This window comes from Panthera uncia (genome assembly GCF_023721935.1).
Source record: "Panthera uncia isolate 11264 chromosome D3 unlocalized genomic scaffold, Puncia_PCG_1.0 HiC_scaffold_8, whole genome shotgun sequence".
NCBI lineage: Eukaryota > Metazoa > Chordata > Mammalia > Carnivora > Felidae > Panthera > Panthera uncia.
In genome coordinates this window covers 2,881,877-2,899,594 of record NW_026057586.1, presented here as the reverse complement: position 1 = coordinate 2,899,594, position 17,718 = coordinate 2,881,877, and the positions used below count along the sequence as shown (strand labels likewise).

The following is a 17,718-nucleotide window of genomic DNA, read 5'->3' as shown; positions in this document are numbered from 1 at the left end:
GCTGGGGCGCGCGGCCGGCCGGGCGTCCAGGGGCCCGGGCGCGGGGTCCCCGGGCGCGCCCGCCCGCTTGCGCGGGGGCCCCTGCGCGCCCGCCTCCGGCTCGCGCTTGCGCTTCTCCTGGCTCACCAGGATGTACTCGCGCCGCTCCTTGTCGAAGGCCACGTCCCCGGCCAGCGCCTCGTCCCACGCGCCGTACTTGAGGTACTCGGCCGGCTCGGCCACCTTGCCCCGGGTGGCCAGCTGCCAGGCCTGGTAGCTGTTGACCGGGTCCAGCTCGGCCACGCGCCGCCCGGCCTGCCCGCGGGCGGGCGCGCCGGCCACCGTGGGCCGCAGGTTCAGGCACTGAAGGAAGAGCTGCTGGGAGTCCGGGGGGCCGCCCTGCACCACGGCGCCCTCCCCGGCCGGAGCCCGCGTCCGACCGGCCTCCACCCGGCGGTGGATGGCGTTGTGCGCGTTCAAGCTGTCCAGGTTTGTAAACAGGTTCCCGCACTTGGTGCAGACTTCGTAGAGGGACAGGCCAGCCACGATCATCTCCTCCTGCACCACGTTGTTGATGGTGGCGACGGGGTCCAGCTCGCTCCTGGGCTTGTTCTTGCTCCCCGTCTTGGGGCCGTGCGCCTTCATGTGGTTCTTGAGGAACCACGGCTCTTTGAATCTCCGGCCACAGATGTGGCAGCCGTGGTCGAAGGAGCCTCTGTGCTTCTTCATGTGAGCCTTCAGGAACCAGGTCTGGCTGAAGGCCTGGCCGCACACCTCGCAGGGGAACTCCCCGGGGGTCAGCTCGGGCTTGCCGTGCTCCGCGTCCGCCTCGGCGCCGCTGGGCACCTGCGCGGTGATGTGGTCCTTCTCGATGTGGCTCAGCAGGGACTCCTCCCGGAGGGTCACGTAGCTGCACAGCCGGCACCGGAAGGGCTTGTGAGCCTGGTGCACGTGGTTCTCCAGGTCCCTCCTGTGCTCAAACTTGCACTTGCAGAAGGAGCACTGGGCTGCGGCCTGGCCCTCCCCCGGGGCGCCCGCGGCGCCCTCCGCCTCCTTCTTGCTGCTCCTCAGCAGGATCTTGCTGTTGTCCACCTGGGTGGCCCCGTTCAGGATCCTGTTGCAGGCGGAGGTGCTCTTCGTGGGGCTGGTGCACCCATCCAGGCCCTCAGACACCCGCAGCTCGCCAGCCTCCGGCTCGTGGCCCTGGACCAGCGTGCCTGTGCGGTGGCTGCGAATGTGGATCTTCAGGTTGCCCTTCTGCGAGGCCCTGTGGTCACAGTAGGGACACTTGTAGGGCTTCTCCCCCGTGTGCTTGCGCATGTGCTGTGAGAGGGAGCTCTGGAAGGGGAAGCTTTTGCCACAGATGCAGCAGCTGTGGCTCATGGCCTTGTCCCCGTCCACCTCGGGGCTCCTGCTGGCCCTGCCGGGGCTCGAGCCCCTCCTCAGCTCCACCTCGGCCTCTCGGCTGCGATCCATCTCCGCGACAGGGGCTCCCCGGCAGGGGCGGGCACGGCTTTCTGTCGCACAGGCCTGCCAGACGCCGTCTTATCTCTCCATTTTCCGACGGGGCCTTGGCTTCCCGGCTGCAGAGACGCACCTCCCAGGACGACGTGCGTCTCCTACCTGGAAAGCATGGCGGGCGGCAGAGAGCACCTGCAACACAAGAGACACGGAGATCTTAGGAACACGGTTTCCCACGTGAGCAGGGACCCAGTAACATCCTCGGGGAGCGACGGGCGGACTCCTTCAAGATATCAATCCAGTCCAGGTTAAAGGAGACGCCAACAGAAATTCAAATCCATGTACAAGCAGCTGCTTTGCTCTCAAAGACCAAAAGTTTAAAGAAAAAAAATTTTTTTTGAGATTTATTTTTGAGAGAGACCAAGTACGAGCAGGGGAGGGGCAGAGGGAGAGGGAGACACAGAAATCCGAAGCAGGCTCCAGGCTCCGAGCCGTCGGCACAGAGCCCGACAGGGGCCTCAAACCCATGAACCATGAGATCATGACCTGAGCCGAAGTCGGACACTTAACCGACTGAGCCACCCAGGCGCCCCTCAAAAACCAGTAGTTAAACAACTACTGACAATGATTGTGTGCTGAATCATTAAAATAAATAATTGCTGGGGTGCCTGGGTGGCTCAGTCAGTTAAGCGTCCGACTCTGGGTTTTAGCTCAGGTCATGATCTCACAGTTTCGTGAGTTCAAGTCCTACGTCGGGGTCTGTGCTGACAGTGTGGAGCTTGTTTGGGATTCTCTCTCTCTCTCTCTCTCTCTCTCTCTCTCTCTCTCTGCCTCTCCCCCACTCTCACTGTCTCAGTCTCTCTCAAAATAGGTAAATAAACCAAAAAAAAAAAAAAATTAATAAATACTTGTAAATGACTTCATGCTAAAATAATTTTCTCCAGAAGATACCAGATCTTTAAAGAGAGACTCAGGTGCATGAAGCTGTAGGCAGTGTGAGAAACACAGACCACAGACCCAAGCAGGGTGGGCAGGAATGGGGGCCCAGGGGAGAGGACCAGGGAGGAGGGTTAGAAAGGACCCAGAGGCACAGCTGGTGCCCAGGACAAGTGAGCCGCAAAGGCAGTTCACACCTACACGTACTGTTGTGTTCAGATGTTAGGGAAACGAGTCTTCAGCTAAGAGCACAGGTGATTTAGTGAGAGAGAGGCGACCAGGGGCAGAAGCAGAACCCTGAGCTCACGCAAGGTCTGTGCTCAGGACCAGACACTTCCTGGTGCGCCTGGGCGTGAGACCACTGCCTCCCAGATAAAGCCCAAACCCTACGGCCCCTTCCCCTCCCGGTCCTGTCCTTGTCCTCCTGCACCACTACCCCACCCCGATCCCGAAAAGGCACCCTGGGCTCTGGCTGCAGGACTAAGTCCCAGTCCCGGTACAGAGTACCCTCCAGACCCTGGGAGTCATGCAGCAACCCCACCCCCGCCCCCGCCCACTTCACCAGAGGTCAGCCTGCCACAGTGCCTTCCCGAGGAGGCTGGGTCTGCCTCTCTCTGGCGACTGACAGCAGGTGTCACGCCGGGCCTCACTGTCCTGTCCACGGCCAGCGCACCCTCCAGGGGGTGAGCGGCTCCTCTAGGTGCCTGGGTGTTTCCAGCACTCTGTGCACAAGCCAAGGCCACCCAGACGAGGGAGGTGCCCGGCGCCATGCCGGTCACCTGCACTGCAGGAAAGCCAACCCGAATGCCACAGCAAAGCAGAGAGCGCACGCCAGAGAGCAAGCGTCTGCGGCAAAAACAGGAATTTCCATCTGACTTGTGATAGGGAGAATAAACAAAGCAGTGAGCCAGTTATAAAGGATGTGAGGGAGGGCGTCTTCCAGGATCCTACTCTGATGGCTTCGAAAGGGAGGCAGGGCCACAGCTCCCGTGGGATGTGGTCTTTCCATCCCTCTTAGCTCTAGTCACAAGTAACGGAGATCAGGATTCTGAGGGTCTCCCTGGGGGGCGGGGAGGGGCCGGGGGACTCCAGACTTGCGCCGAGAGGCACCCGGACGGGCAGATTTGCTTTAAAACCAGCCAGGGCACGTATAAAGGAAGCCATGTTTTTACAAACCGACAACCTCATCCGCACGACGAGCCCGTGTTACAACATTTACGAAATACGAAGAAGTTGTAGGTTTCTGGTTCTCAGCGAACGTACTGATAGACATGTTCTGCTCACAAATGCAAGGCTGTCTGTCTCCCAACAGACCCTGGGGCAGTGACCCCTCGTCTGCTCCGGGTGGTCCAGCCTGCCACGTTTTCACCAGAGCAACAGACCGGGGGAGGGTCTCCGGAAGGTGCCACCACTATGGCTTCTGAGCACCTTATACGTCGTGTCCCTCTCACCGCAAGGGTGTGTGGATGCCGCCCACGCTGGCCGCCTTCTGAACAGACAACACAGCTCCTGCCTTCTCCGAACGCCTCCTCCCAGAGACCCTGAGGAGAAATCTTATTGGGAATTTGTATTCCAAAACATCTTTTCCAAGCCCCATGCCACTGAGTTTCCCGGGCACCTCAGGAACCCATGCAGTGAGGGCGGCAAAGTCTGAAAAGAGGCAGGAAGCAGAGCCGGGCACAGGTGCCCTTTCCTCTTTACACTAACGGGTGCACAGAGCTCCTCTTGTTGAGAAAGAGCCCAAAACATCAATGAGTCCAGTAACGTCAAGAAATAGAAGCTCCCCCTAAAATTGGGCAAGCGAGGCTAACAAGAACTCTTAATGACCATTTAAGCTAACTTAACTCATTTTCTCAAGCTGTTTGGGTCCCGGCACAAGCTTCGTATGGCCGTAGGGTATTTACGAGTTTATGAGGCAAACGATGTGTGCGCATCTCCTTCTATCCCAAGGTTTCTTTTATCTGCCCCCCCCAAAATGTTGAGTATGATAAAATACACAAAAGTAGGAGTCAAACACACTATTCGCAACTACCTCAGTGACCTAATCTGGGTATAAAGATCTTATGAGTTTAAAGAATCATAAAAGAAATAACTTTACAGAGAAAAAAAAACACACTGGAATTTAGGGGCTCTGAAATAATTTTACAGACTCCACTGGACCTCTCGGCTGGTTAACGAAGAGTATTCAACGTCAGACAGTTCTCCAGCCCAAGGGGATCAAACAGCCGAAAACCAGCCACAGCGACAAGGTACGGGGAGTGCTGGTGCCCAACCACTCGAGGATCACGGGAGGCAACTAACAAATGCACCTGGAAATAAAAGTGCATTTTTTTTCCAAGTGAGAAGACCGCTTCGGGTCATCAGAGATGCACGCTCCGTGGACGGTTTGTTCCTTCCTTCTCTGCCACCGTGTGCTCAGCACCCCCAGGAGCCGTTGAGAGTCAATGCTTCCAAAGCCGGGGGGCAGCTCCGGGGGCCTCTACCCCAGCCCCAGCCACGAGTGTCGCCGAGTGGACCCCGGGAGCCCCGGCCGCCCGCTAGCCAGCCAGGTGGCTCACGGGGGCGACCCTCACAGCGCAGGATCCACTCGTCACATCTCAGGAGCTGAGGGTCACCGGAGCCCCTGGCGAGCGCCTTCCTCACATCCCTGCCACCGGCCAAGAAGAAGCACCTGCCCAGGGCGGCCTCGCCGACGGCCTGCCCTACAGGGCACGGGAGGCCAGCAGGTGTGCGCGCAGCCCCGTCCGCCGCAGGGGGGGTGGGAGGCACCGGCCCCAGGGGTCCGGGCTGTGGGAGCCTCCGGCGGGGCAGCCAGGCTGCTGGTCCCACGGGTGCGGCCGCACTTCCCTCTCCGTCCATCGGGGGCCTCAGTCCTCTGCACATCGAGCCAGGCTGCCATCTTTGCTGGCTGAGAAAGCCAGGGTCCCTCTTCACTGCCTTGATGCACAGAGTCCGAGTCCCCAGCACCCCCGACGCCAGCCGGAGCCTGGACGCCGCCCCTCGAGAGCCCCAACGCCAGAGAACACGGCGTCCTCACGCGCGCTTCCTCCAAAACCAGCTTAAAAGCTTCCCCCAAAGCCAACAGGGCCCTGCGAGGAAGGACACTCACGGCGCCCCGGCCACCCCGGCCACCGGCAAAACAAGCCCTTCTTTCTCTTTTGTTTTCCGCTCCTTCTGTGCCCACCCCCACCCTTCACAAGCCAGCCCCGCCGTGAATCCCCGAGGGAGCTGCACGGGGCGCACTTTTACAGAACTTCAGGATATCCCCGGGCGGAAAATACATCCATGTGGAAAACGGGAAAAAACGCTCTGACAGTAGTAACTATTTAAGCCCCGAACACCACTATCTTGAGGAAATCGTAACATCAACAAAACTGGCTCCACTTGAAAAAGCTCCACTCGGTGGCCCTCTTCCTGACGCCCAGGCCCAGGCCTGCAGCCGAGTTTCTTGCAAACCTTTAAAGGAACAGTCACAAAGCGATTCCCCACGACTGGTTCTCTTCCTCATCGGCCGCCAAATCAACAGATCTTTGGGATACTCTTTTCGGCCGCGGGCAAAAACTGCTATTTAAGCCAGGGTCGTCCCTTCTTTTCCAAAAAAGAGCAAGAATGCCGTCACCAGAGCTCTCATCTTAAAAATGCACCCCAGGCAGCCGCCCCCCGTTGGCCCCTTTCGGCCAAACACGTCCTGGTAGTGAGCTGCCCGTCTCACTCTCGCAGACACACCGAATGGGATTTGAGGTTCTCACTGCTCCACGACACCGCGTTAACCCCAAGACACCTCGTGTTACAACACGTGTAGATAAACGCGAGCTCTTTACGCAGACCAGAGCGACTAAAGTCTTCCAGCAACGTGGACACGAAGAGGGAAGGGGTGGAGGTGACAGCAGACACACGTATGTGCTTTGGCTGACACAGGACAACATGTCAGCCCACACGCGTGCACAAACCGCGGCCCCGTTGGAACACATACTTCGCCCATAACGAATCAGTTCTGTCATCGTATTACAAACTTTTTCCAAGGCTGTCACTGGGAACTTGCCAGACGAGAGTGTAATTTAATTGTTTATGCACAAAAATGGCTTGCTGATTGGGGTTTTAAAATAGATTTCCAACGGATCGCTCACTGCGTGTGCGTTTCTCTGCAGAACAGTGTGAAGCCACTAAAAATGCCTCGTGTGTTTTTTGAAATGTCATTTTGTAGAAGTGGAATCGCATTGATTAAAAAAAAACCAGACAGGTAAGGGTAAAATGTTTATGTGACAAAACAAAATCGGGTATTCATAACACAAAAACGCACGGGAACGGAGACGGGGAAGGATTTAAGAGGACAATGCACAGAAGTTGCGAAAATAAAACGGGCAGCAGTCACGTAAGTGAACCACGAGGCCTAAACACACAGCCGGACGGAGGGCCGCCACACCTCACACTCTGTGGGCCTGCACGGCACGGCTGAGATGAAGTGACTTTCTCAACACGCTCACACTCGCTGCGTCTGGGATAAATTTACTCTGTGGGCAAACGTTTCAACGAATAAATCAGTCCCCAAGTGAGGGTCCCGGGAAGCACATGTCACACCTGAGACAACGCAGGAAAGGGGCTTCGGGGAGCAAGCTGGAGCCCCAGGCGGAGGACCTGGGGTTAAGTCCCCCTGCCGTGCAGTGACTCCCGAAAGAGCAAGCCCTGCACACCTGCAGCCGGAAGGGGAAGAGAATCTAGAAGAATCTAGAAGCACCCCCATGCACCCTGCAGTCTCCGCCAGAGTCCCTCCCGGTCAACAGGGTCTGAGAGGCGCCAGGCCGCTCACGGGAGCCTCACGTCTCAAAGACAAGAAACAGGTGCAGGCTCGAGAAACCCAGAAGTCGGAAACGCATGGAAAACCATGTACTGGCAGGGCACCCGCAGGGCAGGTAGATGCTTCCGGAAGGGCGGGGAGGGATGCAATGACCTGCATGGACAAGAGCAGGCGCGGTATTCCAGGGAAGTCGAGGCTCCTTCCGGGACGCAGGGGTGCAGCAGAACTCTAGAGCCGAGCACGACCCCCCGTTGGCGGGGACCCGACCATGAAACCCGATTGGGTCGCCCCAGGCTCCAGCTCCCTCCTCACCAACACCCAGTGACATCCCCGGCGTCCTGCCGGCTGCGCGTTCGATTCCCTCCTGAATCCACAGACCCCTCCAACTCGAGCCCAAGTCCACATCCCAGATGCAGACCCGCGCCCTGCACAGCACTCATGTTCTCACAGAGCCCCAAATTCTCGGACGGGGACCACAGGGGCCTGAGCGCCCATGTCACCAGACGCATGTCCCCGGGACGCCCTCTGTGACCCTGTGCTCTGTTCCCGGGCAGATGCGCACACACTTACCTCTGGGCCTCACGCATGTAGTTCCCAACCCACCTTCTCACCTCACCTGACCCTCCCCACCAGCTCTCTGCACGCAGCGGCCGACCCCAGCACACATTCTGACACGTTACAATTACCGCTTCGTTAATTGGTCACTTGTGTGCTGGAGGGCATATTCTGCGAGCCTGTGCCTTCTCTCCGCTCAGTGCCCCAAGCCAGCACAGAGCCAAGCTCATTTTGGGCACCACAGAGCTGTGGGAGGAATTCTAGCCAGTGAGCTTCAAGGCCAGACGACCCAAGATCAAAACTCACATCTGCCACTCACTTGGACCTGCTGTGTGACCTTGAGGAAGTGTCTGAAACTCTCTGTTCCCCGGTTCATTTCAGTTTTTAAATATAAAGGATAATAATGATAACTATATTATAGTCACTTTGTGACGTTTAAATTAATGAATTCTAGGTGCAACATTTAACATGTGGTAAGCGGTTAACATGTTACACGTTATTATTAATAATCGTTGAATCAGTAAATGAAATGTCAGTGCAAGACCCAAAAGATACCTACTCCCTGGCAGTGACAGTATTTGGCTTAATAAATTCAAAAGGACAAAATAACAGAAGCTTAGGAAACTGAATTAGAAATCACTAGTGACCCCCACATATTCACAGCGCACTCTTATAGGTCCATTACAAAAGGTTAGTTAATACAACTGTGAAGTCTTTCACCAGCTAGAATCATCCACAGCAGACGTGTTCAGACACATCCTAGCTCCCAAACTCTTCGTAAAAACTAAACTTTAATACAGACTAAGTATTAGAGAATAGTTGAGAACTGCTATTGCTTTTGTTAGGTTGGTAGTACAAGAGAACATTCTCAGGTTTGAGAAATGTTGATGAAATATTTCAGAGATGGATTATGAAAAAGAGAAAGACAAAATATATCAAAATGTTAACAACTACCGGATCTACACGGCGGTGTCTGTATTTTTAGTTATCTGACTTCAAAAGCAGACAAAGACCCCACCAAAAAAGAAAATTACAAGCCAATATTCTTGATGCACAGAGATCCAAACATTCTCATCAAACATGAGCAAAGTGAATCCAACAATACAGTAAAAGGTGCGTATACCACAATCAAGTGGGATTTATTCCAGGGATGCAAGGATGGCTCAACACCCGCAAATAAGGCTGTGTGATACGCTACGCTGAGGAAACGAAGGATAAAATCGCAGGATCGGGCCACCTGGCGGCTCAGTCGGTTGGGCGTCCGACTTTGGCTCAGGTCATGATCTCGTGGTTTCTGAGTTCAAGTCCCATGTCGGGCTCTGTGCTGACAGCTCAGAGCCGGGAGCCTGTTTCGGATTCTGTGTCTCCCTCTCTCTCTGCCCCTCCCCTGCCTCACGCTCTCCCTTGCGTGCGTGCTCTCTCTCAAAAATAAACATTTTTTAAATCACATGATCATTGCAATAGATGCAGAAAAAGCATTTGACAAAATTCAACATCCATTTATAATAAAAACTCAACAGAGCACGTACAGAGAGAACATACCTCACCATAATAAAGGCCACATATAAAAAAACCCACAACCAACAATCAGAGTTGATGGTGAAAAACTGAAAGTTTTTCTCCCAAGATCAAGAACAAGACAAAGATACTCACTGTCACCGCCCTTATTCAATATAGTATTCCAAGTCCTAATCAGAGCAATAACGCAAGAAAAAGGAAAAAGAAGACATCCAAATCAGAAAGGAAGAAATAAAACTCTCACTATTTGCAGAGGAGATGATGTTATATATAGAAAACCCTAAAGACTCATCAACAAAACTATTAGAATAAATGAATTCAGTAAAGTTGAAGGATACAAAATCAATATACAGAGATCTGTGGCATCTCTATGCACTCATAACAAACTATCAGAAAGAGAAATTAAGAAAACAATCTCATTTACAAATGCATCAAAAAGAATAAAATACCTAGGGATAAATTTAACCAAGAAAATGAAAGACCTATACACTGAAAATTACAAAGATTTAGACACAAATAGATTAAAAGATATTCTGTGCTCACGAATTATAAGAATATTGCTGGGGCGCCTGGGTGGCTCAGTCAGTTCAACGTCCGACTTTGGCTCATGATCTCACGGTTTGTGAGTTCAAGTTCCGGTTTGAGCTGACAGCTCAGAGCCTGGAGCCTGCTTTGAATTCTGTCTCCCTCTCTCTGTGCCCCTCCCCTGCTTGCGCTCTCTCTCCCTTTCCCAAAAAATAAATACACATCAAAAAAATTAAAAAAAAAAAAGAATATTGCTAAAATGTCCACACTACTCAAAGCAATCTACAGATTCAATGTAATCCCTACTAAATTCCAATGGCATTTTTCACAGAACTAGAATAATTCTAAAATTTGCATGGAACCCAAAAGACCCCAAATAGCCAAAGCACTCCTGAGAAAGCACAAAGCTGAAGGCATCACACTCCCTGATTTCAAACTATACTACAAAACCACAGTAATCAAAACAGTATGCCATGGGCACAAAAACAAACACACAGATCAGCGGAACAGAATTGAGAACCCAGAAAGAAACCTACATGTAGACAGGCAATTAATTTACAACTAAGGGGGCACCTGGGTGGCTGGGTCAGTTAAGCGTCCAACTCTTGATTTCAGCTCATTTCGCGATCTCACGGTTCACGAGTTCGAGCCCTGCATCAGCTGACAGAGCAGAGGCTGCTTGCAATTCTCTCTCTCCCTCTCTCCCTCTGCCTCTCCCCTGCTCGAGCTCGTTCTCTTTCAAAATAAATGAATAAACGTTAAAAAAAATTGTTTTTTTAATTTACAACTAAGGAACCAAAAACATACAATGGCGAAAGCAGTGTTCCGATAAAGGTGTTGGGAAAACTGGACAGGCGCATGCAAAAGATTACAACTGGACCACTCTCTTACATACACCAAATTAACTCAGAATGGATTAAAGACTCCAACATAAGACCTGAAACCATGCAACGTCCTGGAAGAAGACACAGGTAGAAAGCTCCCTGACACTGGTCTTAGCGATGTGTTTGTGACTCTGACTCCAAAGGCAGGGGAAACAAAAGAAAAATAAACAAATGAGACGACATGAAACTAAGAAGCTTCTGCACAGTGAGGAAAACCATCATCAACACAGAAAGGCAGGGCCCCTGGGGGGCTCGGTCGGTCGAGCATCCACCTCTCGATTTCAGCTCGGGTCACGATCTCACGGTTCATGAGATCAAGCCCCTCATTGGGCTCTGGGCTGACAGCTAGCAGCCTGCGGGGGCTGCTCGATCTGTCCCTCCCCTACTTGCACACACACGCGCACGCTCTCACTCTGTCTCAAAATAAATACACTTTTAAAAAAAGGCGACCTACTGACAGAAGATTTTTGCAAAGCATAAATCCAATAAGGGGTTGAGATCCAAAATATATAAAGAACTCCTACAACTCAACAATGAAAACAACAAACAAACCGATTAAAAAATGGGAAGAGGATCTCAAGAGGTGTTTTTCCAAAGACACAGAGATAGTACACGAAAAGGTGCTCAATGTTGCTAATTACTAGGAGATTATAAATCAAAACCACAACGAGAAACTACCTCACGCCTGTCAGAATGGCAATTATCAAAAAGACAAGAAATAACAAATGCTGGAGAAAAGGCGACCCTTGTATTCTGTTGGTGGGAATGAAAAACAGTATGGAGATTCCTCAAGAAATTAAGAAAAGATACATGATATGGAAGCAACCTAGGTGTCCATCGATGTACAAATGGAGAAAGAAGACGTAGCATACACACACACACACACACACACACACACACACATACACAGGAATACTACTCTGCCATAAAAAAGATGAAATCTTGCCATACGCGGCAACACAGACGGACCTTGAGGGCATTATGCTAAGCGAAATAAGTCCGAGAAAGACAAATACTGTGTGATCTCATTCATAATGTGGAATCTAAAAAACACACAAAGAAAACAACGTGAAAACAAACTCAGAGATACAGAGAACAGGTTGGTGGTTACTCAAGGGGGAGGGGGTGGGCAAAATGGGGGTCACTGTGCCCCGACCGATGGTGACCGGGTTTTCGGTAGCGATCACTATGTCGTACATACAGGCGTCAAATCAGAATGCTGTACACTTACATAATGTCACACACCGACTGTACCTCCTAAAAAGGAGAGAGTGTTGGAATATTAGAAGCACCTCAACTCTAGCAAATAACTGTAAATGAAGCACCTCAACTCTGTTTGTTCCTGTTCATTGCTGAGTCTACACGGGGAGTGTACAGATATTATTCTCTCAAGAATAACTCCCACTCTCGGCCCCAGTAAGTAACAGGACTGAAAGAGCTGCTCAGGGGAAGCGTGGGGGACCCCGCCCCTCCCTGCCCCTCCCTCCCCTCCCCCACTCCCGCCCCCGCCCATCCCCCTCTCCGGGCCTGGAGGCAGCTCAGAGGGCTTCCTAAGGAATGCAGTTTGAGAAAATTACCCTTTGTTAATTCTAGTATTCAAGATTCCAAAAAACAGAAAAGTCACCTGAATAACAAACTGTTCACATGAAAAGCAGTCTTTTAAGAGAGGGCTTGCCCACAGAAACTCGGGAATCCGCCCAAAGCTGGGTCCCGGCCTTCCTGCCCAAGGCACAGGCCGGCTTTCTGGCTTTGGGCTCCCAGCGATCCTTCCCACGGCTTCCCGAGGCAAAAACACAGCAATGCACTTGAGGTCTTCCTCCCCTGTTTTAAACAGTCCCTTCCTAACCAGTTAAATATGGCATGGCCAGCCTGGGGGCGGGGGGGGGGGGGGGGGGGGGGGTGTTAAGGTAAAACAGTCCGGGTTTTTACACAGCAAGCATATGCCCGAATCCACGGGAAATCTTGCCGTTTTCTGCTCTGTGGAGTAAATCAACACAAAGCAGAAGCCGGTCGCTTTGGGACCGATTTCCCCAAAAGGATCAGAGAGGATCCCATCAAAATCTCATCCCGCAAAAGGAATCCAAAGGCTGATTTGCAGACAACCTCTCGAATTTTTGAGCACTTGGCATAACAGACCAAGTGTGCAAGTGTCTGTGAACCGGTGGGAGCGCCCCGCTCGAGGGGCTGCTGGGAAACTGGAAGGGGCGCTTCCTGCTCCGAGCTGGGACTCTTCAGTGGGAGGAAGCCGCCCTTGCAGCTCGTCCCGGTTCTCAAGTAACTCTCTAGCTGAGCACGTTCCCAGTTCTGGTTCGTTAATGGGCCGTATCACGCCAGCAAAGGGGAGGTTTGCTCTCCCCAGCGCCGTGGGGTCACTCGTCCTGTCCCCTCCGGGTCACCCTCTGGGGCAGCCGGGGCTTCCGGGAGGCGGGACCGGCGAGCGGCTGCAGAATCTGTGAAATCCCAAGAAGCGGCCAGGCCGGGAAGATGCCCTTACAAAGAAAACAGCTCACAGCACACAGGACGCCCGGGATATTTACGGGAGTGGTATGACTCCAAGAGGCAAGTCATAAAATCAAAAGAACGAGTCTCCGGCCCAGGCTGGCGGCGCCCTTCTGAAGGCGAGTCCCCCCCGAGCGGTGGGTCCTGCCCGCGGCTGCAGGGCCAGCCCAGAAACACAGGCCCCCGGTGGGTGCTGGGCCCGGTCTGCTCAACATACTGCCTGTTTGTTCGCCTGCAGACAATGAAATGGGCTTTACTGGTTACACTGTAGAATTATGAGCCATGAATTAAAATACATCATTAACATCCTGCACAAGCTTATCTACTGCTGAGACAAAAAGCCTATTCTTTGAACAAATAGGGAGAAATTCCCTGACAACAATGAGGAGTCCCTCTCCGCACACACCAATCTGCCCGAGATTAACAATCCCAGGCTTATAGTCCCCGGCCCCGGGCCCGAGCCGCCCCATGAAATGATGCATTCACGGCTGGACAGTAAGGACCCAGGCCTCACAGGGCCTGGAGGCCGCCTCGCACAGGCCAATCAATAATCCATTATGAGCAAACCACATTTCCACTCTAATAAGAAGAAATGAATAAAAGGCCACCAGAATCAGCGGCATTCACAAGAAACCCCACCCCACCTCCCCCACTAGGGAAAAAGGGCACAGACCCACTATCGCAGGGTGTAAGGAACACACAACTGCCCACGGGCAGGCCCTCCTTCCGAACAGCCAAGAACAATGTGCTCAGACGTTTCTGCCAAAAGCACTCATTTTAAAGGTAAGTCTCAAATATGCTTTGTTCAGAACACGAGACTGGGGGGGAGGGGGGGAATAAACCATCAACACGACAGTGAGGAAATCCCATTTTTGTGAACAAAGGTTCCCTTTGAATTGTCCTGCACCCCCAGACGGAGCAAGAGCCAAGCGCAGGAGTCCCCAGATGTAACGAACCGTCCGTACTAAGGTTCTACTACGCAAACGCCACAATTTTCCGCCAGACGCCCTTCAATTCCGTGGCTCAGACCACGGCCGTGGCGTCATCATTCCGTTTACAGCAAAAACGCCCGCGTGACCTAAATGCGATTCTGCAAGTAGGCTACCTTTTATGAAGTTGTTTACCACGGCCTGTCAAACGCCCAAATAAATTCCAGAAAAGACAGATACCATTTTCACCTCCAGACAGAAGGTCGAGCCGGGAGAACATTTACTAACAGTAACGACCGTATACACCAACATATTTCCAAAAGAAAATAATAAATCAACATCGGTATAAACGCTGCCCATATGGTCCTTTTCCTAAAATAGAAAGATGGGTAGTCAAGTCTGACCTTAACGCGGGCACGAAACACGCATATGAATACACAATGTAATTATTGATTACACTCAGGAGAGTCCACAAATAACCAGCGAGGATGTGGGAATTCTCCTTCCCCAGTCATTAACAACAGATCCAGAAAAATCCAAAGTAGTCATGGAGACTTTAATAAAGAGGCATCCACGTGAAAACAGGCAGGGGCTGGATTTTTAATATCAAAAGGGAAGAAGCATCTTTTCACTTGTTTTCTCCTTTGCTTCTCCAAACGAATGCATAGCTGCGGCTGGCTCTTCACTATTTCCAAGGAAATAGGTTATTTCCAAGGACCCCACATAGTGACTTTATCAATCTATTTGTCCCTAAAAAAGTGAACTTCTCAAAACTGAAAAAGAAAAAAAGGAGAGAAAGAAAGAAAGAAAGAAAGAAAGAAAGAAAGAAAGAAGGAAAGAAAGAAAAGACCCAGAGCTTGCTCTATAATGTTCTGCAGATAAATGTCTTGTCTGTCCTGTGGGAGGCCCTGGTCGGCCACAAAGAGCTGGGACCTGGAGGTAAATCCAGCATCCGGGAGCGGCAGGCACCGCCAGTGTAGTTAATGATCTTGTCAACATTTCCATTAAGAGCCCCATTTCCAGAAGCTCAGACTGCGTGTGCCCCAAACCGGGCAGCTCAGCTCAGATGAAGTCTGCAGCCACGGACAGACTGCTCAGCATTTTACAAAAACAGAGAGCAAATCACTCGCTTCGTTATGTGAACCACAAAAGCAGTCGAGCTTTTGACTTGGACTTTTTTTCACATGCTGCATCAAGGCGATGAAAGCCCAAGTTTCAAATAATTCAGAAATACCGAAAACTTGGGGAATACCAGAGAAAACGAAGACCCATAAACTTCCATTTTTAAAGCAAACACGGAATATCAGAAGGCCTTAGAGAAATTGCCGGGAAAATCCCATTTACAAGCGGCTTGTAAGTTTTTACGGAGCCTAAACCCACAAGTGTAGAAATTCTCACAAAATCAGTGTCTAATGGAAAATTTTTTTTAAGAAATTATCAACAGTGAAAATTAATCCTGTGTAGAAAATCTTTTTTTTTTTTTTTTTTACTGTATAACAAACACTCCCTGGTCTACTGGACATAACTTCTTAAAATTTGTACTCATTGACTGTAAACCATATTTTAACAGAAGTTTGTTTCTACAAAGAAGCTATATTTTACTGCATGTAAACCAATAACAAAGGACAGCATTTGCCACCCCCCCCCCCATTTACATTGGCCTATTTTCCAGACTTTTGCCTTAGTAAGAACACGGACTACAGTGAATACCTATCTGACATTATCGCTTTCCTCTGTGCTTTTTGTGAACAGCCTGGTAGTCTCCACCATCAAATAAAGAATTGTACCCAAGAATACAAAGAGAGATAATTATGTACAGTCAGCCATAAAACATTCTGTTAAACATTACCTTCTCAGGCAGTCCTGTTTAGCACAGAAGTTAGCCCCCAAAATCCCTTCAGTAAGAGCACACGGGAAAAATAAACACTTCAATAATCAATTTTACTGAATTCTAAGTAACTGCGTACAAACATTTTCCATAAAGATACCATGAACGGAGTTCATTTTGGTAGGATAGCTGAAAGGCATATCATGCGAGAAATTAATTTAAGATTTTGTCTGCCCTTGCACAAATACCAATCAAAAATTTAAGACGATCAAAATTATAAAAGGACGAGCCTCCCCAAAATGCCTTAGTATCTAAAGCACATACCATATAACCAGTCTAAATGTTCCAGATCCATTACTGCCAACAACTACTGTAACATGACCTAGTTTATCACTCACACACACAGCACCTTTGAAAGCAGCTGGGTATTTCAGCCTCTTAAGGAGAGTGATCTATCAGAGAATGTTTACAAAGAGCAATTCTTGACAAGAACATGGTGTCACATCGCCCTAGGATTTATCCTGCGTTGCCTGTCTAAAAATATATTTTCGAGCTCACTTAATGACACGTCACTACGAGTTCTAACTTTTGAAGATAAAAGACCAAACCCTCCTCCTCTTGCGAGGAACAACAAAGGACAAACAAGAAAAAGTCCACTCTGACTCCCCATAACAACGTTACTGTGTTATGCGGTTACAAAAGTTAAGAAAATGCTGTATGCGAAGTGATCGTAAATGATCTCGCGGAAATGAGGACGGGATGTTTTCTAAGCCAAAGCATCTTACCCAGCAACAGCTTTTGGGAAAAGAGAATATAAAATACAACAAGGCACGTTTTTGAATTTCAAAGCGCACAGCCCCCACACGCGCCCCCCAGTCGCGGGGGAGGAGGGACAGGAGACAGCAGTGGGCATCTGTCTGCCATCGGCCTGGAGTATGTGGGAATGGAGGGCTGTGCTCTATTTAATGAGCACAGCGCTGTCCTGTGGCACTCAAGACAACAGCACTCAGACCAGTTGCTGCAAACATTTTCCAAGAACCCAAAGACCGTGACACTGATTCAGGGACCACATGTGAACCTTCCATATTGAAACCTCAAGTGAAAATGGCGGTGGCCATGTGCCATCCGATGATGTGCTAATTCTAGCACCACCGTCCTCCTCCTCTCTCTGTTCACCCCCCCCACCCCCACAGGCAGAAACACAGCCACACAGCAAGCTCTAGACTCCTTCTGGATTTGTTCAGCGCCAACGCCACGGGCAGATGTGCTCGGTGGCCGACCAAGGTTCCCAGGGCCACACGGGCACAGGTGGGGGAGCCAAGGGCACGGCTCGGGGCAGGCGGCGGAGGCCAAGTGGGCCAGAGGCCTGGGAGGCCCACTCCTGCGTTCACGGGGACTGTGACATCCAAGCTGGGGACGATCTGGTTCAAGGAAATTACTCCGGAGTTAGACTTCACTGAGACGAATTCTGGAAACGCCTCTTCGGTGAACAGGATGGTTACTTGTAAACTTCCCGTTCAACACACACACGATGCACATGCCAACACGGGCCTGTGGCACAAAGACGCAGCGTGGCGGCACCCGCGTCTCTCGGGAGCACACACCTCCGTGGGAGAGAGCCAGTGGGGCGTGTATGGCTCACCCACCTACCAGAGTAACAAAGTACTGGAAAAATAAAATACGATGACCCCAAAGTGGGTTTCCAACTCAATCATCCGAACGAGCTATTACACGACTTAGTAATCGCGATGTCTCACCGGAGGCCACCTTTACCCCCGCGCTTCCCCGCCAGAGCCTGGCCTCCCCCTC

The 17,718-nt window shown here is 51.3% G+C and overlaps 1 protein-coding gene across 1 annotated transcript in view; it reads right to left on the bottom strand.

Moving 5' to 3' along the window:
- The window catches only part of ZNF516 (zinc finger protein 516), a 123,948-nt gene that overhangs the window by 70,172 nt on the left and 36,058 nt on the right, over positions 1-17,718 (bottom strand). The window contains 1 exon segment of the mRNA XM_049619438.1: positions 23-1,632. Coding sequence (XP_049475395.1) covers positions 23-1,455 — 1,433 coding nt within the window. The 5' untranslated portion in view covers positions 1,456-1,632.